Genomic DNA, 26,057 nt, shown 5'->3' with positions numbered 1-26,057 from the left:
AATCCCATATAATTAATACACTCAAACTGCAATCATAGAAGGAAGTTTCAGTCAGTCAGTCAGCTTTAGGAAGTCCCCCACCTTACAGGACAGGTTAGTACTGATCCATCTCCTCTGCCAATAATAATAATAATAATAATAATAATAATAATAATAATAATTATTATTATTATTATTATTATTATTATTATTATTATTATTATTATTATTATTATTATTATTATTATTATTATGATTATGATTATTATTATAACAATAACTGGCTATAGTCTACTTTATTTTTTGCGTTTGTGAAAATTACTGTTAATCTTCAGTTATTTTTTTTTTCACTTACAATCTGTTTGTGATCCAGCCTGCCCTCTTCTAGGAAACAGTAGTTTCCAGGTAACATGTGATGTCATTTTTATTGTAAGGACGCCAGAAACTTGATCTGACATTCAGTAAAAACACACATACACACTTTCAGTTGACTTGTAATTATTTTATTATTTATGTACAGAGTGTCTACATACAGCAGGTGTTTGTTTTCTATCCAGCAGTTAGACACACGCCTTACATAAGGCTATCTGGTCCTTAATGTAGTCTCTACAGGGGCAGATCCGGGTCAAGGACTGATGTGATCTCACACAGCTGAAGAGCAGGGGATCAGACTGGAACGTGCAGTGTTTACTGCTGCTGCTGTAAGCTGGAAACACCAAGTGACTGTCAGACAGTGCTGATGTTTGACACTCTATACTGTAGCTGGAAAAGAAAAAAACAAAAAGGAGAAGAAATCATCAGCAGCCGCTGTGTATCATATAATTCAAATGATGCTGGACGTAAATACACCCCATCCTACTGAGACTCACACTTTCACACTCACAATTAAGTCTGTTTTCATTAGTTTAGAATCACCTGAAAATAAGAATTGTTGCATTTTCTACCACAGAATGAGCCGTTGACAGAGGGCACAGGTCAGTTTCTATGGAGTCTGCCACATTGAACTGCCATGTTTCTACAGTAGTCCAGAATGGACAAACTACACTCTGGCTCTAGATATGCCCTTTAACAGTTCTCACAAGTTTTGCAGACACCATATTTTCTCCTACACACTTGGAAGGGGAGGGTGAGGTAACCAGTATTCAGCTGGTTGCACTTTACAACCTCACTGCTAGTTGACACTAAATCCTACACTCTGGTCCTTTGTGTGGTTTAGATGCTGACCCTGTCCACATCAGGACATCACTTAGATTTAGTGCTGCTATGTTAGTGCTTGATTCTCCAGGTCAGAATTCAAGAATTACAAGTTTGGACCCAAATGCAGACACTGGAGACAGACAGGGTCAATTCAGTGAAATTTAATAACTAAGAGAAAACAATACAAAAGGCTTTAAAGGCAGGGGGAGTCCACAACCAAAGCAAGGTAAAACCAAACAATAAAGCCAAAATATGAGGAAGGAAACACTACAAAAATATTAATTAAATTAAATACTCTAGGGAGGGGGGGGGGGGGGGGGGGGATAACAAGACACAGGTGAAGGCAATCAAGAAGAGGTGAAAATAATCAGTGATCAAAAAAGAGTGGGAAAACAGACACACAGGAAATGAAAAGGGAAGACATACCAAAATAAAACAGGAAGTGATTAAGAAAAACCAAAACCATGACAGAGTGGATAAGTACCTCATGAAGCCCTACTTCAGATAATCCGAACTATCCCTTTAAAATGCTGGAGCAACGAAAGAAGTTGAGTCCAGCTGACTTTGAGTTTCTGGCTTCCACTGAAAATGACTAGTAGCCTAAAACTTTGTTGCTGGTACTGATGATATGTTCAGTAGGTCAAAGCTCTCCAACTACTGTGGCGTTGAATTACTTTCATAAAAAATGATAATTATTCTGTAAGTGTATTTTTTAAAGGTGATACCCACCATCACACACACAGATCAACATGACAGTAAGTCAGGATTTATGACTGTGTGCACAATGGCATTGTGTGAAGTCACCTGGCGAGATTTTCTGCGCTGTTGAGATGTGGGAAAAATGCAGGTTCACAGATCAGCCCCTCCTCCTGACACGCCTGTTTACAGGAGGTGTTGACTTTCGCTTTCACTACCCGCAGCGCGCTCCGTGGGGGCCAGCTGTTCGTGCTGTGGCAGAAATCCTGAGGCAAGAATGAGAACAAGATAAGAAAAGAGTCTTTTTCTCTAATTACAAGTCTTGTTTTCAACCCCCTCAACCAACATTTCTCCCACCTGTTTTTCCATCAGGACGTTGACCCTCTGGAGCATCCCTTCACAGGAAAACTCATAGGGCAGGTAGGGCTCAATCTGAAAAAAAAAAAAAAATGCAGTAATTCATTCATCAAACTGAAACTCCTCTGTATTTTCACTGTGCTCTTTGGGACATATACTCCTAGAAATGAGGGTTCCAAAATAGTTTTTCCTGAAGTGCTGAGGTTCTACACAGAAAAAGTTACTTGTGAAAACCCCTTTTTTGAAGGAAGGGTTCCTCAAGGGTCCTTTGTAATCCAGAGAACTATTTTTGGAATGAAGAGTTCTTTTGTTGAGCTCTCTGAAAAACTCTTTCATCAAGGGTTCTTCGTACCATAATATAAAGAGGTTCTCAGTAGAAACTGTAAAACTCTTGGACTATGAAAAGGTTCTATGCAGAATTCCTTGTGTGAGTTCTTGATAAAACTCTTGGAATATTAAGGAGTTCTCAGTAAAAGCCCTGAGTGGGTTCTAGATAAAACTTTTGGAATATAAAAAGATTCGCTAGAACCCCCTTTTTTTAAGATTATTTTTCGGGCTTTTGCCTTCATTTTGGACAGAGACGGCTGAAGACACGACAGGAAAGGGAGGAGAGAGAGGGGGGAACGACCGCGGCCGCTGCAGAGGACTAACAGCCCCAGCACATGGGACAAACGCTCCACCAACCGAGCTACAGGAGCACCCACAGAGGGGGTTTTAAATAAACTCCTTGGAGTACATGTAGGGTTCTGAGTTGATTCCCCTGAGAGGATTCTAGAGGAAATCCTTGGGATATAAAAGGGCTCTCTGTAGAACCTCTTGCATGGGTTCTAGATGAAACTCTTGGAATATAAAAGTGTTTTGGTTGGAACATAAATGGGGTTCTCACTTGAATCACCTGAGTTAATTCTAGATGAAACCCTTGTAATATAAAAATGATTCTTGGTAGAGCCCCCTGGGTAGGTTCTTTTGGGGGTGGAAAAGTTTGGAATAGAACCTCCAGACAGGATTCTGGGTGAAACCTTTCACAATGGTTCTAGGTATAACCCTTTGTGTTGGGTTCTAGGTAGAACTCTCTTAAAGGGCTCCCAGTGGAACTACCAAGAACAAAAAAGTTTCTCCTATGGGAACAAGCCAAAGAACCCTTTATGGTCTTAGTTACCACCTTTATTTCTAGGATTGTAGGTATATTTGAAGCCATAGTTAGAAGGTTCTCACAGTCTGATTGAAGATTGCGGAGAGAGCTCTCTCCACATCTGTGGAGTTGTTCATATTTATCGTCCATACGTAGGGTTCTCCTATGGCCTCAGCGTAAGGATGCTGTGATGTCACCTGCAACACAGTTTTATTTGTTAAAAACAGTGGACTGATCTCACTGTTTGATCATCCAGCTCAATATTTCATTTGTTGAGGTTGATTTTGATTTCTCTACAGTGTTCTAGAGGGGTTCCACACATGTAAAGTTTTTATCAGATCATGGTATGACCTCTGACCTCTCTGATGTTGGGTTTGTCCCTGAAGAACTGTGAGTTCAGGCTACTCTGCGGAGGGTGTAACCTGGGGTTCAGGAAAGCACAGCCATTGGCTAAGGCTTCCAGGGGGGCGGGGCCTTCATATGGGAAAGACAGTCCTACAAAAACCTACAACAGACAAGAGATTTAAAACAGGTTAGATGATAGTTTGAGGTAAACTTTGAAAAAGACTGAGAAGTAGGGTTGTTTTCTCACAGACCTCTATACAACCAGACTTGTCATCATCATCTTAAGTTGATACTGAGGGGTTGCCATGCCAACATAATTGTTTTGCCCTCCACCTTAGATGGACATATTTCAGTTACATGTATGTGAGATATCTGTTCAATTATTCTTGAGTACTGTGTTATTTGTATTTTGCTGGGTAGAAAATAATAAAATGGAATAAGTAACAAAATACTGTGAGAGCTTGTATTTGTGTATTTAAAATACTTAAAATGCAACATTTGATATATCTGTCACCTCCTGAAGGTTATGTTTTCCTTGTTTTCTGTTTTTTGTCAGTTTTTCCTGTTTTATTTTGGTACTCACCCTTGTCTCTCGTTTCAGGCACTTCACTTCCTGCCCCTGTGTGTTTCCCTCCTGTGTGATTGCCTGCCCCACCCTGATTGGTTTCACCTGTCCCTCATTACCCCTCCTCCCTTGTGTATTTAGTCCTTGTGCCACCCTTTGTCTGTGTCAGTTCGTCTCTTTGTTTGAGAGTATGTTCTAGCTCAACAGTTTTTCTAGATATATCCTATTTTTGGACCTGTTCTTGCTTTTTGTTCCTGTTTTGCCTGCTCTCGTTTTTCATTAAAAACCCAGTGACTGAGTCCTGCATCTGAGTCCTCTTTTTGGCCTGGTGTGACAATATCATTTTATCGTAAGAAAAAAAAACACACACACACAATTTTACCAAGTTGTTTACAGGGGCAGCTCACCCCAAATCAAAAATACATATTTTTCCTCTGGCCTGTGATGCCGTTTATCCATCTAGATGTTTTTTTTGTGTGTGTGAGTTGCAGAGTTTTGCAGATATCAGCTGTAGAGATGTCTGCCTTCTCTCCAGAATAATGGGACTAAATGCCACTTGCCTTGTGGTGCTCAAAGCACCAAAATAAATTTCAAAAATTCAAATCCAGTGTATCTTTCCAGAAATCACGACCCATTACTCAGATAATCCACACACACTTTGTTGTGAGTAGTTTCATGTGGGGACAATTTTCTTTTTGCAGTAGAATCTACCAGAACAACTTTAAAGAATCTAAAATAAACACAAACTACTAAATTCATTTTCCAAAGCAGAATTTTGTATTTTGATGCATTTGATGAGCAAGTATTTATAATTTTTAACAAGATATGTTTTGAAGTATTTGTGCCCATCTTCTGGTAACTGCATGCACTGTTTTACTGCCACCACATGATGTCAGCCAACACCAGGACAATGACTGACCAGTTCAGCTCTGCTGCTCCAGTCCCTGTTACAGCTGATGTTCTGTGGACTCACACTAAAACAAAGTTTTGTGGGGTCGAATTGTTTTCAATTCAAGTCAAGATCCCAGTATTTCTAAACATCAACATGATAAGCTAAAAAAAAGGAAGAAAATAATGATGCTTCTAACATAGTGTTTGAATCACAGACAGAATATGAGATATTGTTGAACGGTGTGTTTGAGGTCTCAATGGATCCTCTACAACAGCTCAAAAAACACTTAACATTGTTTTTTCACCTTCGTATCAAATGATTTTTAGTATGAAGGTTTTTAGATGGCAGCATCCTTATTTAGGCTACTTATTTATTTTAATCCTCATCATTTGTCATCAGTGCATCAACAACTCTTTCTGTAGCATGACAGCAACTTCACGTTGTTGAAAATCAGTCAGAAGTGAAGGCAATAGTGCACACATGAGTTCACAGACTTTACATCCGTGGTTCTTGAATGTTGGTCCAAGGAAAAGCTTCATTATAGCCTACATTTATTTTATGATTAGACGTTTAGCAATTGTTTCTGACAACTACTTCCTTTCCTGCAAACAATTTTCTATACTGATACTCAAGTCCTGGGCTTGGCCAGGTTTATGTAGAACTTTTAAAGACTACTGTGAATGTACATTAAGACCCATTTCACATTCATACCGGCAAAAATGTACATGCATTTGCATTAGTCTTTATTGGTTTGTTAAATTTACGCTGAAGTTTAATCCAACTTCATAAAAGTAGCGTGAACTTTATCATTAAATTTTTAAATCCTGTTGAAACAGTATTAAAGACATAAGACATTTGAAAGCCTAAAATTCAGATTATTGGATTTTAGATCTTTAAGACTGTAAGCAGAAACCCTGGCCTCTTATTTATAACCAGAATCCTCATTTTATTTGATTTTATCACTCTCTTGATGTATGTGTAGTATGTATGTTATGAGTATTCTGTGCAGACATGGTGCAGATAGAGATAATATCTCTCTCATACTTTTCCCTTGTATCCTGTGTTCTTCTTTCACGTAACTAAGTAGAAATAAAAAAACACATTTTTTTATCTTCTAAGGGGTCCTTCGTTGAGGAAAAACACGAGCACAAACATAAAACAGGTAAATAAATAGAAGGTACAGAACTAATTTGTGATATAATCAACATATTGTAGCCTGCCGACTGCAAACACATCACAGACCACTTTATTCTTGTCATGATAAACTATACAGATCTTGCATGCGTCAAAAAAGTCTTGGATGTATTTAAAGTCTTATTCACAAATTTTCTCATAAAAAAGTTATTATTTAACTAAATAGCCGTATGGTTTCTTTGAGGAAAAGACAATTTGCCTCCAGAAGGAAGTTTAAAAGAATTTCTCACCAGAAGAAGAACAGAACCATGAATCATCCATTTACAAAAGACTTGATGAACAATCTGAGATATCTGATTAAAATCAGTTTCAACTGTGTTTTTTCCGCCCTCAGTCCGTCTCCTATCATTAGATGTGCTCTAAAATAAACTTATCACAGTGGATCCACAAATGAACAAAGCATAACATAGTTTGGAACTGAACAACAATATTGTATTTTACTTATTTATGATTTACAAAACCTGCCAAGATCTAGATTTTTCTTTTTAATTTTCCAGACATTTACACTCCTGTGCAGTGATGCTTTCTCGTCACAGAAGATCAACTGAAGTGGACGCTGATGAGGAAGAAGGTTAAAGTATCTCCTGTCTTACAAACTATTTTCAAATCAAACATTTTGGCAGAGCCTTAGCTACGGGGCTCCACCAGTATTCTTTTAAGATAGATGTTGGGTACAGATTCTTTTGTACTGAAGCTGATAATTGACAACATTTTGAACAATGTTGAATTTATTCAAATATGACCACAATAACTATGCATTACTTTTTCAGAGAACTGTATTCTGGTCTGGCATTAATTCTTCGGCAGGCCAGTTCATAGGTTTGACAAACATAAAATGTATAAAAGAAGTGGACGTAGTTAGTCTGAAAAGTGAAAGCAAAGCAAAAGTGCCTTGAAACTGCATTCTTTCTATTGGACAGCAGGAGACCTCTGAATCCGCCCACTGACTCTCTGATCTGGCATCGTGCCATTTAACAGTGGTTCCTCTAAACTAATCTCATCTTCGCTCATGATTAGCCAATCAGCGCCAAAGGGTGGGATTAATGTCATTGTCGAGGGTTGCCAAGCTGTGCGCCGTGACCAAAGAGGAGTAACAACATCATCTAATGCCATTTGTTAATCAACCGACAGCTTCCAGAGGCCTGTCCTATGGAGCGAGACAGCTCTGCAGCTCCGAAACATGTTTGAGAGACCTCAGCCTTTAGCCTGACTCATAGCTGCTACCTAGTTAGCATTTCACATTCTGCTGTGAAGAGTACATGAAGATGTCGTAAAGGGAGTTCTTCTTTTCTGTGGCAACAAACACAACATACAGCTGATCTCCACACACTTTGCAAGTGACTAAAATAACATAAGCAACCCTCCCATGCTCGCTCTCTCACAAGTGTGAGGGCAAAACAATTATGTTGGCATGGCAACCCCTCAGTATCAACTTAAGATGATGATGACAAGTCTGGCTGTATAGAGGTCTGTGAGAAAATAACCCTACTTCTCAGTCTTTTTCAAAGTTTACCTCAAACTATAGAAGCAAACTTTGTTAGCAGCGACTTTGCCCAGGTCAACCAAGAGTGAGGCGCAGTCTGCTTGCTAGTACAGTCAGTCTGATCCACCCCTCGCTCCTCCACATCCTCACCCTCTTGTCCATATATGGTCTCTTCCGGTTGCAAAAAAGATTGCGACCACAAAACTGCCAGGCTCAAGGCTTAAAAATAGAAGTTCACAAGTCAATTGGTAATGTCATGGTTGCTATGTTCCCTTCTTTTACAGAGCCTCCTGCTTTTCAGTCACCCTCATCAAATGCATAAGCCCAGTTTGTGGCCAAGAGAAAGATTATGATTAAGCTAATGGCAGTAAGTTACTTTAGCAATAAGCAGAGCTATCTTTCCATCAGGAAAGGTTGGTGGGCCGACTGTATCTCTTGTCTGTCTAAGATACCATTTGGTCCCATTCCTGCCTTGTTCACTGGGAGGCCCCTGAGCCTGGTTTTGTTGCAGCTATAACTAAGCTAACTGTCTGTCGGGAAACTTTTTCTAGAAAAACAGGAAATATTTCTCCATAAAATACACCCCAAATCAATGAATAAAGTTATAAAGTTGTGTTATAAAACTGTGCTTCTGCAGAGTGAGGCCCCCCCAAAATGAACAAAACACAAAGGTTAAGTTAACTTAAGTGATTAATGCCTCACACACTCACCTTGCTCTGTCTCAACAGGGCCTGTACCTCAGTGCCTTTGATAATGCCGTGGTTTTTCACGTAGCTTGGGATCTGAGTACTGTCATCGACCGTCCCATGGATCTCCAAATACTTATGGATAACGTCCACATAGGCCTTTTTACCCTGCAGTGCAACAGCGGAGGGGACAAAGGCTGACATGCTGGGAAATCAATGGGCATGACACTAATTATACCTTCCCCTTAAAAGTGTGTGAATGTCTCAGTGTCAGGGGACGAAGCAACAGACTGCTAAACACCCAAAAGGTAAAATGAGGTGATAGAAGTAATTTCAAGGCATGCAATAACTATCAAAACTCTGTTTTAAAAAAGCTATTAAGAAAGCGTCTTCATCATTTTTCACCATGATTCATTTTTTCCCTGCAGTCACCTCTAACTAGAACCTATATTTTTCCTTAATACTTTTTTTCAAATTAATATTGCCAAAGAGTAGTAAATGCCTAAGTAAGTAAATACTTTATAGCAAATTGTTTTTCAGGCTATTACAGTGTCTGTCCATTATTACCTCCCAAAACCTGCTACGTTTTCCATACACAAGAGCCTGGTTTTGTCTTCTGGTAGAAGTGAGATGCTCAGTTTCTTCAGCGCTCAGCTGGCGCTGCACCACAAATCCCAGGAATGTGTTGTCTGGTGTGTGAGCTGCTCACAGTCAGAGAACACACAGTTAAGATTGGTACAAAGTTCAGAAAATTGTGATTTTATTACCGCTGATGTCATATATATATTGAAGGGCAGTGCATAAGACTGACATTAAACTGCCATAACAGTGTTGTGAACATGGAGTCTTTATGAATGTTTATGACTTGTCATTGAGTGTCACTCAGTCAATAATGAGTGTCAGCCTTGCATTAAAGATGACATACCGGTAATTGACCGAACAACCCTCAGTAACAACCATCACACATTCATAAAGACTCCTGGTGTTATGACAAGGTTATGACAGTGTAATGACAGTCTAATGCACAGCCCTTCAGCTGCTGGAAAAGAAAAAGAGACAGAAACTCACGGAACATGGTGTTGAACTGCATGGGGTTCAGGTTCAGGCTGCCAAATGAACTCTTAAGGTTGTGCTGTTGGGCCCAAACTGCGTGATTAAAGTCTGGCTCAGTGCCGAAAGAGTCCAACACACGAATCTTACACCTGAATGACAGAAACGCCCCCTCAAGTTAGAGGAACTTTATCAATCTTGACCTCAAAATCCAATATGACTGCTTCATGCATCAACAGAAGAACACTTTGTACATCTATATAAAGGGATAGTTCACCCAAAAATGCAAGTTCAGTGATTATCTACTCACCCTCCTGCTGATTGAGGGTCAGGTTTATTTTGTTAATCTGTAAAACACCGCTGGAGTTTAACATGAAAACAGTGTTGCAGAATGCTGCTCAGTTTTCAAACATAATGTCTCCATACTGCTTATCTGGCATAATCCAAGTCTCCTAAAGCCCAAGCATGCCATTTGCACACCGTCACAACACACACACACACACACACACACAGTTCAGACAGTGTGCATGAGCATGTGAACGAAAGCTGAGGATCTACAGTGAAGATTCAGGCGAGCGCCAGACGAGCAGTATGGAGACATTTGGGTGTTTTTTTTATTTTGTTTTGTTTTCTGACTTTTGAAAACTGGTCACCATTCACTTGCATTGTTTTCCTGTGAAAGTCCAGCAGTGTTCTGTGGACTAAAAAAACTACACCCCACCTTTAATCGGCATAAAGGTGAGTAGATAATGACTGAATTTTTCATTTTTGGGTGAACTATCCCTTTAATGAGACTATCCCTTTAATGTGTAGGAGACAGTCGAGTGGACCAAAAAGTTACACTGTCTATATGGCAATATAGCATTTATTTGCGATGTTTCTGTACTAGTCCTTCATCTTTTTCAAGTGCACAGGGTGCTATTGAAGCAGGAGCTGTATTACCAGTAGCCATCCATTTATCAAATAGAGCTGCCGTGTATTCAAAAAGATATGATATCTGCAAGTAAGCATATAGCAAAGTCTTTATATGAAGCACATTCCCCAGATTTCTGAGCCACTGCTGGAGGAATAGGATAAGGTGTTTTTCCAACAGTGTAAAGATGGAAATGGGTTGTTCATCATATTTATTAATGGTGTGATAAACCTCCACTGATCCGAAGATAGCAAGTAGAGGCTTTGGTGGACTGGTTTTATTAAAGGCTTTAGATACGTAGACAAAAGAGTTTAACTTTGAGTAGGACCATAACTGATGTGTGAGGGTTCCAGTGTCTTGTTTAATCTCATAAAGGAGAGGTGTTACTATTTTGAATTGTATTATGTCTGGCATTTACAGAAATATGATGAATTTTATCAAGAATAGCCTATTATACTTGCTCAGAAAATTCAGTTTCAAGTTCCTGTTTCCAGCCATTTTTCAGTTTGTTATTGAACATTGTTACAGGAGCCTGCGAAGTACATAAAAGAAAAAAAAGACAGAGGTACCAGGTACACAATGAAGGATATTGTCCAATATATTTTGTTTGGGCATAGGTTCATAGTGTGGGATATGAGTCCTAATGAAATTTCTGATCTGGAGATACCTATAGAAATGTGCTGATAGTAAACCACGTGTTTTTGTTAGAAAGATGTGAGGTTTCCCTCAGCATACAAGTCCAGTAACTGTTTCTCCGGGTAGAAAAGAAAGACTCGGTCTAGTCAGGAAGGTGCAAAGGTGTGATTATGGCAAACTGGACTGTCTATGTATACTTTAGGCAAGTTAAGGAATCACTGGATTTGCTGTGTTTTATTTTTCTAACTCTGTTTTGGATATTGCAGGGTGTTTAATAGCCAGTATGTTTGTCTTTTTTTTAACACGGGGAACGTGATTGGTTGCAGACTAATAACCCCATCCTTATTTAAGATGGCTTCTCCTTGACACAAACTGTTTGCCTGATGAATGTCTAGTACATAATAATCTCAAATAAATGTTATATTGCGAGTGAGACGGTGTGCAGGAGTCCTTTTACTAGTTTCTGCATCAACAGTAATGAAAGCTCTAGAACTTGTCACATTAAATCAGTGGTACAGACAATTTTGTCTGCAGACAGGTTGCTATGGTGTTTGTATGCACATAATACTGTGGAATGCAGTGTTATGAAATACAAAAAAGTTTTCTCTCTGACTTGTTGTAGTGCATTCCAACGCACCATTGCACCACTGTGAGCTCTCCCTAAGTTTGTAAAACAGTAAAAAACAGTATGTGGATACCTGCCCATCACTCTCTGTGGTTACTGAACAAACTCTAAGCATTGATCTGCTGCTACAACGGCCTCCTCTTTTCTGGTATCAGGCTTTCCACAAGATTTTGGAACCAGGTTGCAAGGATTTCCACCCACTCAGGAGGGACAAGAGCGTTGGCACAAGTTTGATGTCGGACACTGACTCTGGGCGATAAGGCCTGGCTCTCTGTCTCTGTCTATTCCAGTTCATCCCAAAGATGCTGGATGGGGTTGAGGGCAGGGCAAGTTTTTACACACCACTGTCTGAAAACTGTTTCTCTGTGCATCTGCTTTGTGCACCGGCCCACTAAGTTGAAAGCGCACATGAACTAAGGGGTCCCACAAACCACAAACCAGCCACAGAGATGTGCACAAAAAACAAAAGTACAAGAATACATACATTATAAGGCTACATATTTTTTGGTCAGATTGTGCAGAGTGATCTTAAATCCATCAGCATGTGGAAAATATGGAAGCACCATGGCAACTATCTGTCTGCTATAATTGTGATCAAAAGTGCAAATAAATTTACAGCGAGAGAACAAATTAGCAAGTTCAAGATGATACTGACATCAGTATGCTGGAATGTTCTCAAAGAAAAATCTTACAGTTTCTCTCGCTGCATACTGTCTCAGTGATAAAAAAAGGTCATGAGGCATAGATTCAAACAACAAAGATAAGTGAGACTCAAAGTCGGGGGTGTATATGGGGGTGCAGCTCTTCCTCACCCCTGCATTATTCCCTTTACATGAATACACATACATCAGACTTCGAAAAATTCCCCACTATATGTGTAATGTGTATGTATCAATGAAGAATATCAACTAATATATCGATAAAGGAATTTTTTGCTCCCGAATATCAGTATGAGCATTAGCCTAATTGTGTCTGACATTTTTGATTAATCTGAACTAACTGCAACCAATTGCACTCAGTTCCACTTTTACTGGAAATCTTAACTGAATTGCGATACTTTCTATATTCTCTGTGGCAGCATTATCACAAACGGACTCAGATTTGATTCTCCTCTCTGCTGGCCTTCTCTCTTGACTTCCTTATTTCACTCTGTAATATTATCTTCATATCGCTCTCCTGAAATCATATTTACTTGTCAGGGACAGTGGAACTGCGATGTATTCCATCTTGGCCTTGTCTTATTTTCAAAAGTGCGAATTAATCAGCCCACAAAAGACCAAAACATTGTCAATGCATTGCTTGTTTTTTTTCTTTTTTTAATAGCCTACAATTCTGTCATAAACACTAACCTATGATTTTGTACAGCTGTGACAGATTTAGGCAGAATTTAGAAAATTACATATCTCAGCACTCTGTTAGTATTTTCTAATAATAAATGGCTAAATGGTGCCACCGTGATGATGTAATTTTCGGTCTATTCTGCTCTGAAAACATGAGGTCAGCTTAATCAAATGCGGCCTGCTACAGAGGCAAAAAACATTCTTCTTTTTTTCACTTCATATACATATGTGCATATAGTCCCACTCTTGTGTGACTTGTGAGTAAATTACATGGAAAATTCACCACCTTTCATGTGGATGTGCAGTCAGTGTTGAGGGTAAACGATGTCATTTGAAGCAATGCTGCTATACTGAGTTCTTCTGCTGCAAATCTATTGTTCTTGATCTGCAGGCTTATCCAGTTTGGATTTCTAATCTCCACTTCTGAGTAACCAGGGAGCATGCTAATTGATCATTTGTGTAACCTAATGCTATGTTTTGGCCAACAAAGAAGTAGAAATAGGCTCAGGTGGCAGCATGGGCATGAGAGTCACAAGCTCACCCACAATGCATCCCAGTATCTATAGGAACTGCTGCACAGTAACATAGAGGCACTGAGGAATTTATTGCTTCAGTTGAGTCCATTTACCAACAACACTGACTGAAAAACCACATGAAAGGTGCAGAATTTTCCCTTTAAAGCCAGGTGCATTCACTTATTCTGGCTGATTAGACCTCAGCTCAGGTTGAAGGTGAGCTTTGATGATAATTTATTAGGTCACAAAAAATCTTATCTATCAATAAGAATGATGAAGGTGCAATTTGTCCTGTCTTTACAGTTGCAACAAAGCCAAGAGGAGACTCAGGAAGATGAAAGTCAGTCCCAGTCTAGACACGACCACATAGTCCTGAGAAGAGTCAGCCAGATAAACTGAAAACACCTGTGTGGGTGTTCACAGGTTTAAAAGGTGGCATATGTGACACCCTAGCATTTAAAAATGGGTACTGCAGTCCAAATTCAAAATACTGGGTCACAGGTACACTGAGCAAAACATCGTACTTTGACACTGACAAGCAATGAAGAATCCTCCACTGAAAGTTGCAGCGCATGCTTATGCACTCTTATAAAACAGGTCTGTGATCTGTCTCTGAAAACCAGGCTTGGATTACATGTAATGGGATTATGTAATCTGGATCCAAAAACTTTCTGATTTTCTGATCACATATCATTGTCATTTTATGATTTAGTCTAGCAAATTCCTATAAAATAAAGTCAGGACCAGTACTCACTTGTATTTCATCCAAGATGTTGGTAGTAATTTCTGAATCTGCCAAAGGCCTATAATGTCCGTATAAATGAGGTTTACTTCCACTGGATGCTGCAGTGGTGGACAGCTGTTTCCTTTAATCCCGAGAAAACTACAAGCAGATAAAAGATCAACACAAAAATGGACATGCAGGAATAGAGTTAATGAATGGAAATCTATGTAGGTGTACACATCAGTTTGCACAGTTATAACTTCAGAATTGTTCATCTTTCAAAAAAGCATTGCGGTCTGTGATTTACATGATGCGATTTTTTACCAGTGATTATTAGTTTAAAGCAGGGGGCCAAAACTGAAACCTACTGGTGGCTCAGGGCCAAAAGCAAACGCCTATTGTGTTGTTAAGATGCAAAATGGTACTAGGATCCTAAGCTTCCTTACTTGACCTCTCCCTAAGCCCCGCCTCCAAACAGCAACTGCCCAATCATAGATTTGCAACCGTAACTAGGGCTGTCAAGCTTTCCTTTCCTCTACATGTGGAGTCCGTGTGCATGGGGCTCTGAGGACAACAATACTCAGTGTTTCATGAGTCTGGACGGTGGCATCTTTAAGCTGTGAATGTTAGCATATCCAGCTAACTAACATTAGCTTACTAGCTAATGTTTGTTAGCATATCCAGCTAACTAACATTAGCTTACTAGCTGCAGTAACTTTACCTCCAGCCAAACATCTGCATTAGTTACGTGGGGGTTTTGAGGAGGAGGTTGTGGACTGGTGCAGAATCAGAGTGAGCCGCATCTCTCACTGGCCTGCTGTCTCACGTCTAAGCCGAGTTAGCTTAGCTCTTATCTCCGCTCTCCTCCTGGGGTGGTCACGATCCCAGTGGTCTGACTGGGTGACTGTCTCAAAGTCCGCTGCACTAATGGAGTCCCTGCACTTCCTATTCCCACGTAAATGACTGTATTTCTGTCATCTATCATCGAGATATACTAACTGTATTTCATCATCCAAGCAATATTTGCTGAGATGTAAGCTAGCTTTAGCTTCAATCTTTTAGCATCAGCTGTTAGATAATTTTGATTTTTCCCTTTTTTTATTGACAGTACAGTTTTTCCTAGGATTGCAATGGTATGAGATTTTCACAGTATGATAACATTCTCTGGAAATGTCACAGTATATGGTATGACACAACTATCATTATCAGTTAATTTTTATGTATTAAAAAATCTGGCAAACTAACTTGAATCACTCTGGGCAGCTCTGGTTTAAAGATTTCCTGTTTCCTTGGCAACGACACCAGTCACCCTGACAGAAAGCAGCTGGTCACTAAAAGGCTTTTTGTGTGCGTACTCACAACTTGAGGTCAGGTATGGAGGCAGACAGGTAAAGGTGGTGACCCAGGGTGTAAAGTGTGGAGATGAGGTCACTCCACTGCACCAGTTCACCGAGGGGGCCCCCACTGAAGGCATCCCGTGCTATTCCAACACCCGATTCATCCGTCACTGCCCCAGGATGCACCAGGATCTGTGGTGAGGGGGGGTCATATTTTTTTTTTTTACTGTAAAATTGCCGGTCTCAGTTGATATGAGAAATACTAAGGGTGACAGACACGAGGACATGAACAAGTCTTTTTAAGACTTCCATATATTATGTGCATTGTATCCTATCAAAAGCCTTTTGTGCCTGTAAACATAGAGTCTGCATCTGATGATTAATTTCTGACTGAGACAGCATCAAGAAGCCTTCTAAAGTAATGAAAGGCCTTTCTACCTTCTTAATGCATATAATTCACATCTTTTGACTTGAGTTGTTTTCTTGGTTTCAGTATCAGTGGAATAAGAATAGCATCCTCCAACAAGACATTAAAACATGTGTCCATTCCATGTGCCTGTTTATGAAACTGTAGGTCACTCTGAAAGAAACAGTGGAATCAGAAATATCTACTGTACATGTCTTTCACTACATATTCTCTCTGCAACAATCATCTATGAATGCTACAGTAAGCTATAGAACTTAAAGGTCATGAGTGAGGCCCTTTGAGTGTGAGTAGTATAGCTTTCAAATGTGATCTTTTTGCACTGGCTTTGCAAATTAAAGCATTGAGCACTCTATCATGTTTTGTCCACTATATGGGCGGGCACTTTATGACATTTTGCCTACTTGAGGGGGACTCTAGAGGGCTTTTTATCACCTTTGTCTCATGGAAGGGCACTCTAGAGGGCACTTTTTGTCTATTGGAAAGGCAATCGAGTGGGCATTTTATCATTTGTCCTGGACACTGGCTGTTAGGATGTATTTCTGTGACCAGTGTGGTATGTTTTACGCTCCTATATGACATGTACGGTGACAGATATATGGCAGGCAGGGTGCCAGAAGGTCTGGTGGACAAGACTCTGTCCATCATTGGCATATTTGCATTGTCCAAAAATAAACTGGTTATGTCTAGTCAGACAACCCCATATAAGCTGTAGCTGTTGCAGTGTTCTTGGTTCATTCCTTCTTACTCTGCATGCTGTATGATGTGGAAGAACCCGAGCTCGTATTAAACATTGTTTTTGGGTACACCTATGTCATCTCTTCTTTCGGGATCCCACAATAATCATCTTCGTTACACTGGGTCACTCCAGAGGGCAAATTATCCTGTTTTGTCTACTGGAGGGACATCCTAGAGGGCACTCTTTCACATTTTGTCTACTCAAAGTAGACAAATCTCCCAAAGGAGCCAATGCTCCAGAGGACATTTTATCACTTTTATCTACTGGAAGGGCACTCTAAAGTGCACATTGTCTTGGACACTGGGCCACTTTAGAGCGTATCAAATGGCATCCATGTTTATTATGGGAAAATGTGTTTTACATTGTGTTTGACCCTCCCCTTACAAGTGTGTAAGAGAACCTATGGTGGCTGCAAAGCTCATGAAAGTGGTGAAAAGTCATATCTAGAGCTGATGTTTGATCAGTCTGGGCTGTTGTAGAAACATGGCAGAGCCTCCTAGTAGGACAGGTAAGAGATGTCAAATATAGATATAAACGGCTTATTCTAAGGTAACAGAAACACAATGATTCCTATTTTAAAACATACCAATGAATATTATATTCCAATGATGCAATTTTCTGCCAATAAATCCCAGTAAATCTTGCCCAGTGAACTGTTAGCTATTCCTATGAAAATAATAAAGAGTAAAGATATGTTACGTGTTTAGCGTTCCGCTCTGTGAGGTTGTATTTAGCAGAAAGAGAGCGTCCAGCCTTGACCCAAATCCTTTCCATACTGCGAATTCTTTGGTGAATCCATCGGAACTGGGTTCTTTTTTCTAGAGATGGATACAGGCCTGAAAGATTTTTCCGTACCACTGCAGGCTCAGGCGCTGCCTGAAAGAAATAAGAAAACACAGAGCTTATTATATATAATTTACCATTTTGTAGATTTGTTTTGGACTTTGAATCCCTTCATAATACAAACTCTTAGTACCTGCTACATTTAGCACTGATAAATGAAATCTCTATCCTGATCAGCACTTAGTGTTAAAATCCAAAAACAGAAATTTGCAAAATAAAGTAGAGATAATACCCTAGAATTCAAAAATGACTGCTGCAGTCAAAATATTAAGTTGGAGCCATAAACAGAATATCAAACAGGTTGAATCCCTTTTTAATACACAACCGATGGTTAAAGTGACTAAATCCAAAGTTCAATCTGTAGGAGGGTGAGTAGATAATGACTGAATTGACATTTTTGTGTGAACTATCCCTTTAACAAAGTATTATAAATATCTGGTCCTTCTGTCTATGAAATGATTTCTTAAACATTTGCAAAGCATAAGGTAATCATTAACAGATACTTACTATTGTTTGTTAACAGTGAAATAACAGCACATACACACCACACCACAACACACACCACAGTAACATGCAGCCTTGAGTTGTTTGGCATCTCTCTATCTTTACCTCTGTCTTTTGCTCTGAAGCTGTGGGGATCACTCGGCCTGGAAGCAGAGGACACCAGGACTCTATCTTAACACAACACAGACAGACAGAGGAGGCTGTTAAACCACCACAAGCACAAGAACACACACCTTTTCACCTTTGTGCATTCCTACAATTGAGTGATTTCCAGGTAATGCGATGAGGTGTTTTACTGGGTATGATATGATGAAGTGATGACAGTTTGAAATCACTTGGGTACCTCACTGAGGTAGATAAGGAAGGAGCACAGAGTCCCGTTCACCCCGTTCCTGGCGTAACAAGGGTCGCTCTTCCACATCTCCTGCATCCACTGGAGAACCAACAAACCACACAGAAGAGAACAAGCACATAATCAGACATAACTGAACACTAAACACAATAATAGAGCCCAGGATTTTAAACTGCAATTTTGTTGTATGAATCAGAAGGTGGACTCCATCTGTGGTGATGTAGGTTATAGGGTTGAACACTGAGAAGCTACAGAATGACATAAGAACCTGAAAAAACAAAGAATAATAGCTCCACCCATAGGTGCAAATATTCAACAGATGGCGAAAACGGAGAAACAATTGGGCATTTTCAAGGAAAGAATAAATAAAAGCTAAATGTAAATACTGGGCACCTATGTAGAGCACAGTACTGTGAGACATAATAGTTTTACTGCCATTTTGCAGAACCTATAGAGTAATGCATAACACCAGTGAGCAAAAGCATTTGTTTTTATTGTGCTGTAATCATGGCCTGCTGAATTATCCATGTAGTGGGCTAGTACTAACCTGTTAAGTCCCCTGTAAGAACATTGCTGTCCTCCATAAATGACTGACACGCCCCTCCTATTCCCAGATTTAGGTTCCCTACTTCGATAATCAATGGCATATGGTCTAAAGTGCATGGCACATGTGCATTTAGTGCAACTCCACTTTTTGATTTAAATGGCACATAATCTGGGTGCTAGGTAAAGTGCAAAGGGTTTGTATTGAGTCTATTAATTTTGGGGTGTAACATGAATTAAACCAACTGAAATATCATCTCACATAACCTATAAAAAGCCAGGTGTGCCTTCCTCTGGTGCATTGCTATATAAATGACGGATTCTGCGAGTTGGAGAAGTGACTCACTTCTGCGTTGCAGTTAATCTGTCAACCCTGGATGGGCTGCAGGTGGGTGATATAGGATGAAGTGTCTCCCGCTGCCCTGACTGTGTGTGTGCGCTTTACACACAATCTGAAGCAAAGAGAAATGATTGCTGTGACATTACAGTGTGCATGGAAATGTTACTACATTTATTACAGAAAGCAGCCTATCTGATCATTCATTTTTTAGATAGCACTGATGGAAGTCAGGATTATTATGCAGCTTTACTCCAAACAGTGTCACTGTATGAACTGTGACTGTGTGTGTGAGAGAGGTGTGTGTGTGTGTGTGTGTGTGTGTGTGTGTGTGTGTGTGTGTGTGTGTGTGCGCGTAGAAGAACACAGGACATTAATTAACAGATCTTGACTGATCCCGTCAGTGAAGTTACAGTGAAGTTACAGCTGCCGTTTGTAAATGCATCTCTCTTAACACTCAATCCAGTTTCAGCCCCTGTGAATCCCCTGTGAGTCAGAATGTTAACTTTTATGACCTAATTAACTACAGTGTTGTAGAAGCAGAGTGTATATGTGCATTGTGAACCTGCCTATGTAAACTATCTGAATAATGTGTCTTTTAAATAGCAGGAAAATACTGAAAAATATTAATACTTGTTGGTCAGTGGCAAAATCGCTTTCTGCTGCCTCAAGATAGCAACGCAGATAACCAGAACTCATTAAGACCAACATGGCCATGGATGCACAGACAGGCGCAAGAATATTTGCTACCTACATAATGTAGGTGCTGGGCATAAAAAAGACAACAGCGTCACCTAGAGAATAGGAATGTCAGCTGCGCTGTGCTATGTGCCATTTAAGCTTTTTTATATAAGCTATTTTACATGTTCTTCAGTAACATCAATATTGGAGATTTTCCAAAATCCTTTTGTAACCTCTCTGCTGTTTCGTTTCCCTGCTGTTTTGGTAGCATATCATAACCGTGAAATACGTTTCACTAATTACTTTATAGGTTCTGCAGAGTATCAGTACTGTTTTGCATCCCAGTACTGTAGGCAGGATTTATTTTCTCCCTTGTTACCATGTTTTTTTTCCACTATACGTACATTCAAGTACCAGTAAGGACCCTTGAATATTTCAATAGTACCTGATTCATACAATTACAGCTTGTATGATGAAGTATTACTGAAGAGATCAAAATAAACTGATTCATTTTTTTAGTATACCAACAATTTGATTTATTAAACAAGTGATGATATATTTTTAGGAATCCTTACCTATGAGATTTCAATGACTGATTTATATTACAGTGATAAAGTAATATGTTACCTTTATTTTCCCCTTACAGTGTGGGAAACCATCCATGGGTGGTAGTGGGCAACTTTTATCCTCTATGATTGGATCATCTAAGACACACATAAACAACAGAGTGCACACAATTAAATTCAGAAAAAGAACACCCATCCCTTGGTGTGGATGGTTGATGTAGTGCTCACATGTCGGCAGTGAAAAAACAGAGGTTGTGCATCAAGACATCAGATGTACTGCTACACATCTTTCATCGGAAATGACTTAAAGGGGATGAGTACATACAGTACAAATTAGATGCTTTAATACTTGAAAGCTAAAGTTCTGGTGTACTTCTGGTTTCAATCTTCCTGATTTATATTTTAGCATTTTGAAGGGAGCACATATTTTTTTTAATAAAGTGTGTGAACTGAAGCATAAATTTGAGTTTCTACTTTGTGCATCACTTCATTATTGTCAGGATGGCTTTAAAGGCACCCAGTTTTTTTTTATTTCTCCATTTAACTAAAATCTAATAAATAAGTCGCAGTAGCTCTTTAATTTTAATTGTAACTAGACTTGAAGACTAGACTGAAGCTGATTATTTTAACATGGTACTTTTTTTATTCTTGACTTCTACTTTTACCAGTGCCAAGAATCTATGTATCTACTTGAGTAAAGTGTCAACCTTTGCCACGTCTGCTCATGCCATATACACTATCTTGAATAACTAAGAATTATTTTTATTAGGTATATTGAAGATATAAGTCTTATTTGCAGAATTTCCTCCATGGTATTTTATTTATTTGGGGACCCCAAAAGAATTCTCCTGTGACCCACCCGTGGGCCCTGATCCACTGTTTGGGAATGACCGCACTAGACCACCAAATGTGTATTAATCCTCGGCTGAAAATAGTTCACATCAACAGTACCATTTACTCCTCTTTGGAGAAAGAACTTATGTAAAACTTTTTGACATTCTCTGTGGGGAATCTGGGAATACAGTTAACATTTTGCCTTAATTTGATGAAGAATCTTGTTTTGTTTTGTTTTTTTACCTGATTTGACCTCTTGGACTTTCTTCTCTTCCTTCATTGCCTGTAGCTTGAGGAGTTCCTCCAAGTGAGTCACTTGTTGCTGCAGATGGACTTTATCAGCTCGCAGCTCCTTAATCATCTCTTCCCTCATTTGACCTTTCTCTTTCTCTGCCTCCATTTTAATCTGGAGTGCTTCTAATTCTCCTTTGTAGTCCTTCAAAAGAGGCGGCGGAGAGACTGAGAAAGAGAGTTTGGAGGGTTAATTTCACAAATTATTCTTCAGCTTTGAACATATTTTCAAGTGGCCTCCATCTGAAAAGAGCTGTTGAAGCAATCAGCCATATTTTATGATTATTAGTCATAGAATATTCAGTTGGCAAATATTGCGAGAAAAATTCGATTTTAATTAGAGGCAGTGCTACAATAATTATATGATATTAACTGAGAAGTGTGTACTTGCATGGAAGAAAAAAAAAAATCTTGTCTGGAGAGTTTGCTCACCCTTGCCAGAGGGTCCAACGATGTTCAGGAGATCATCCACAAACTTGACAATGCTCTTCATGATGTCTAGGAGAGAAAATTTAGGTGAAGGAGTTAAAGGAGAAACAGTTGAGCCAGAAAGTCTTCAAACCCACTTTAACCTTAATTTTATCCTCTATTTTATGTTAACTGGATTTCTCCCAAGTTTTTCTGCTATGCCCTTCAGAAGTCGTCCTGATAAGGTCCTGATAATAAATTGGAAGCTGACAGATCAGCTGGTTTCACTGGAGACCAGAGTGGTGTTGTGAGATTTGTCAAGTGTTGTCATGTGTTTGGTCGTATCGTTCTTTATTTTAAAGTGTCTTTTAAAAATTTAATCAAGCTAATAATCCCCATTTTTGGAATGCACTTACTTTTTTGTATCCTAATTTCATAATCCCATTACATGTACTCTGTTACTCCCCAGGCCCGGTCAGAGAGCAGAGTAAAGCATGCTGATTGAGGGTCTGGTTTATTTTCTTAGTCCATGAAACACTGCTGGAGTTTCACAGGAAAACTGTGTTGCAAACTATGGGAGTGAATGGTGACCACTTTTCAAATTTAAAAAAACAACAGAATAAAAACATACAATGACGTCTGGTGTAATCCAAATCTCCTAAAGCCCCAACATGCCATGTTGACTAAAGAAATGTTATACAAACCATGTTTTTAGCTTTAGATCCTCAGCTTGGAGCCACGTTCTCATGCACACACACACACACACTGTCTGAACTGGGTGTGTGTAGTGTGACGGTATGCAAATGACATGTCAGGGCTCAAGGATACTTTGATTACAGCAGACAGCAGCATGGAGGCATTGTATGTTTTTATTCTGTTGTTTTTTTTTACATTTGAAAACTGATCACCATTCACTTTCATTGTTTGGGAGATTAAATTAAGGATGCTTTATCATTGTCTGTTCAAATGAGCTTCAGTGGTGAAGGGTGGTAACTTATCTAAATAAAAAGTACAAGAACAGCCCAGAATGACAAACTTAAATAACCCATTAGCTTCACTATTTGACAGCTATGTGTGGAGGAGAGAGTGTGGCTCGCTGACGTTCACTGAAAAAGTTTTAAGGACTGTTATAATGTCTAAATTCTTCTTCTGCTCCTGTTTTCACTCCTGACTCCTCTCATTATCTCTGCGCTCCGTTCTCACCTTCAGCCCTGCTTGTTTCTGTCCACGCTTTGCCGTGGCCCCCCGGTCTGCCGTGGCGGCTCACGCCGGTGCCCTCCTCGTTGGCATTGCTCTAAAACCAAGACGCAGAGTTACACAACAAAACAAAAAAGCATTGTCCTTGTGTCAGGGTTTGAGTGTATATTTATATCAGTAAATTTCAGGATGTTACACAGAGAAGAAAAGAGGGTTATTCATCCACTGCACAACTTCTCAGGATTAGATAAGCTGTTCAGTACATGGTATGTTGGCACTGGGGGGATGTTAGGTGAGTGAATGAATGGAGATACAGACCAGGATGAAATACGGCAAACTCAGGCACCAGATGAAGCTGATGCCGAGCAGGACGTACACAGTCTTCCACATGATGTGTGTCCCTTTTCTCATGATTCAGATGAGCTCAGCCTGATGTCAAACAGCTGGATGTTGAGCAACTTCTAAACAAGACGCAGTAGTTTTACATTAATGTAATGTTTCCTTAACGTATACATTCCTGCATGTTCAGTGGGGAGACATGAGTGAAGAAATGAGTCTGAAAGAGAGAGAGACAAGGAATAATATAACACCACGTTCTGCTTTTTTGTTTGAAATACAAGAATTTAAGAATATAATAACAGGAAAAGATATGATGGTGTGATGACGACATATGACATAACACCATCATTTATAAATTCAGGGATTTAACTACAATAAATAAGTTTTCCTTTTTGTTTTCCTCGTTTGCTTTTGCTTGGTGGTAACACTTTATAACATCATTAGTTTAGTTAATAATTAACTAACAATGAAATGATAATTAATTATACTTACTAATTATTAGTAATGTAATAATTTAAGTCTTCTGTGACTCACCAAAACCTCTGGTGTTAATGTCACTATCAAACTTAATAACTCATAATTTAAATCCCAGAACTTTGTTGTTTTTTTTTAGTTCTGATTCCTTTTTTTAAATAAATTATGTATTATATATAACATTATGAAATGTTATTGAAACATTTTATGATCATTTCAAACTTAACTGGTCCACAATCACTGATACATTTTATCATAGCTGATAAGAGACGAGACGAGACGAGATGGACCAGATATCTGTCAACTGTCAGTAAAAATCATTCAGAGTTCATTAAGTTGCAACTGATGCGTATGACACCTTACATACTTTGACGTTACGCATGTAATATTACATTAGCATGAGTAACATTATAATTTTATCCCAGTGGTTCCCACGCTCTTTCTGGCATGTCCATCCCGCGAGAAGCCAAACCAACCCTGACAATCATTATCAATCACTGACAATAATTGGGGAAGCAACTGATAAAAAATACAATTGAAATGTATTTTAGTGAAAGAAAGGTTAGTGTGATGACATCAGAAAACTCTTGTTTGTATTCATTTAACTTTATTTCTTCTCAGGTCATCCACACCCCCCCGCTGCTTGGCTCTACACCCCCCCAGTTTTAGAACCATTGTTTTATTAACCCAGAACATGATCTTTTCCTAAACCCACCAAGTAGTTTCTGTGCCTGTATTTTGAAAGTCTACCAGTAGGCTGGATATTTATTTTTGCTAATGTGACCACAGAGCCCTGCACATGCAAAACTGACGGTGGATATGTACCTGCTGCATCACAGTCTGAGGGGTCAGCCTCTGTATTTGACGAATCTGGAGTAAGAACGTGTCGACTGTGCACATTATGGTTATTGTGAAGTTGCAAATGATGTTGATATATAAAACTTTACAAGGCAAGTTTATTTAGAAAGTACCATCCAGACACAAAGCAATTCAAGATGCATTACAAGAGCATAGAAATACATTAAAATAAGACATTAAAATTGCATTTGAGACACATTACAACTGCTTAATAAATGGTTTATAGCACCTATATAAACATCGTTTATGGTAAAAGAACTATTAATTAAAGTTTAATTAAATATTGATTTATTATTTGTGAATGATGGTTATTATAAAGTCTTACTGTAGCTTCAGGCAGATAACTCGCTGTCAGAGATCCATAAAGTATCGTATTTGTAATTGTAATTTTAACAGCATCAGCATTGAAACTAAGGAACCTCCTAAACCTGAGTGACAGGAAAAACAAATACTGTTACTGACATGTCAGTTCTGCCTTGTAGATTCAGTTACTGAAAGTGAAAGATCATTTCGATTTATTTTTGATTTAATATTGACATTGTGACACCTTTAGTTCCCCTGGTCAGCAACTTCATAAACCTGTATGTGACAGAACTGTAATACCCACTTTAGATGAATGATTATAGGCTTCATGTGTAAATCTAGAGTTATATCACAGACTGAGATGCAGTCAAACAGGATAATGTAATATTTTGATAATTCTACAGGTTCTCCTAAATCATTTGTACAAACCACTTAAGAAAAATCTGTTCTGAGGTTCTTGTATGAGGTTCTTGTATGAGGCCAAATGTTTTTCAATTTAGTCTGATGTCCACAGTAACAACAAAGAAGATAAACTCTTACCTTTAAGGTCCTCTACAATCCTTCCAGTGTAACCAAATGGACACATTAATGTGATAAAAATGTAAATTTATCCATATGATCCCATTCCCTTCAGACTGAAACACCTGCCAGTAGACCGCATTGTGGCCAGATCTCTGAGACACTAATTACCAGCTCAC

At 39.1% G+C, this 26,057-nt stretch overlaps 1 protein-coding gene across 1 annotated transcript; it reads right to left on the bottom strand.

Annotated features, from left to right (window-relative positions):
- Positions 1-466: 466 nt before the first annotated feature.
- LOC146323354 (alpha-1,6-mannosylglycoprotein 6-beta-N-acetylglucosaminyltransferase A-like) lies at positions 467-26,057 on the bottom strand. Its single transcript, XM_084725550.1, has 19 exons — positions 25,900-26,057; positions 23,704-23,941; positions 23,392-23,482; positions 22,213-22,278; positions 21,733-21,948; positions 20,717-20,793; positions 18,520-18,609; positions 18,282-18,347; positions 17,529-17,705; positions 15,689-15,858; positions 14,360-14,488; positions 9,595-9,728; positions 9,094-9,227; positions 8,551-8,694; positions 3,720-3,866; positions 3,445-3,558; positions 2,230-2,304; positions 1,981-2,138; positions 467-741 (listed from the first exon to the last, which is right to left on the bottom strand). Exons 2-19 carry the CDS (start codon positions 23,794-23,796, stop codon positions 540-542), a joined length of 2,283 nt encoding a protein of 760 aa, XP_084581676.1. The 5' UTR covers positions 23,797-23,941; positions 25,900-26,057; the 3' UTR covers positions 467-539.

The sequence above is a fragment of the Lutjanus erythropterus genome, chromosome 8 (assembly GCF_056507025.1).
Source record: "Lutjanus erythropterus isolate fLutEry1 chromosome 8, fLutEry1.hap2, whole genome shotgun sequence".
NCBI lineage: Eukaryota > Metazoa > Chordata > Actinopteri > Lutjaniformes > Lutjanidae > Lutjanus > Lutjanus erythropterus.
The sequence above is the reverse complement of the archived record's forward strand: the minus strand, read 5'-3'. Positions and strand labels throughout refer to the sequence as shown.

Bases quoted from the DNA above. Each gene is read 5' to 3' on its own strand.
- LOC146323354 (XM_084725550.1), bottom strand. From the start codon at position 23,796: ATGAGAAAAGGGACACACATCATGTGGAAGACTGTGTACGTCCTGCTC. The intron at 21,949-22,212 runs GTGAGCAAACTC...TCTCTTTCTCAG, and splicing joins CGTTGGACCCTCTGGCAAGG to TCTCTCCGCCGCCTCTTTTG. The intron at 9,228-9,594 runs GTGAGTTTCTGT...GACTGTGAGCAG, and splicing joins GCAGTTCAACACCATGTTCC to CTCACACACCAGACAACACA.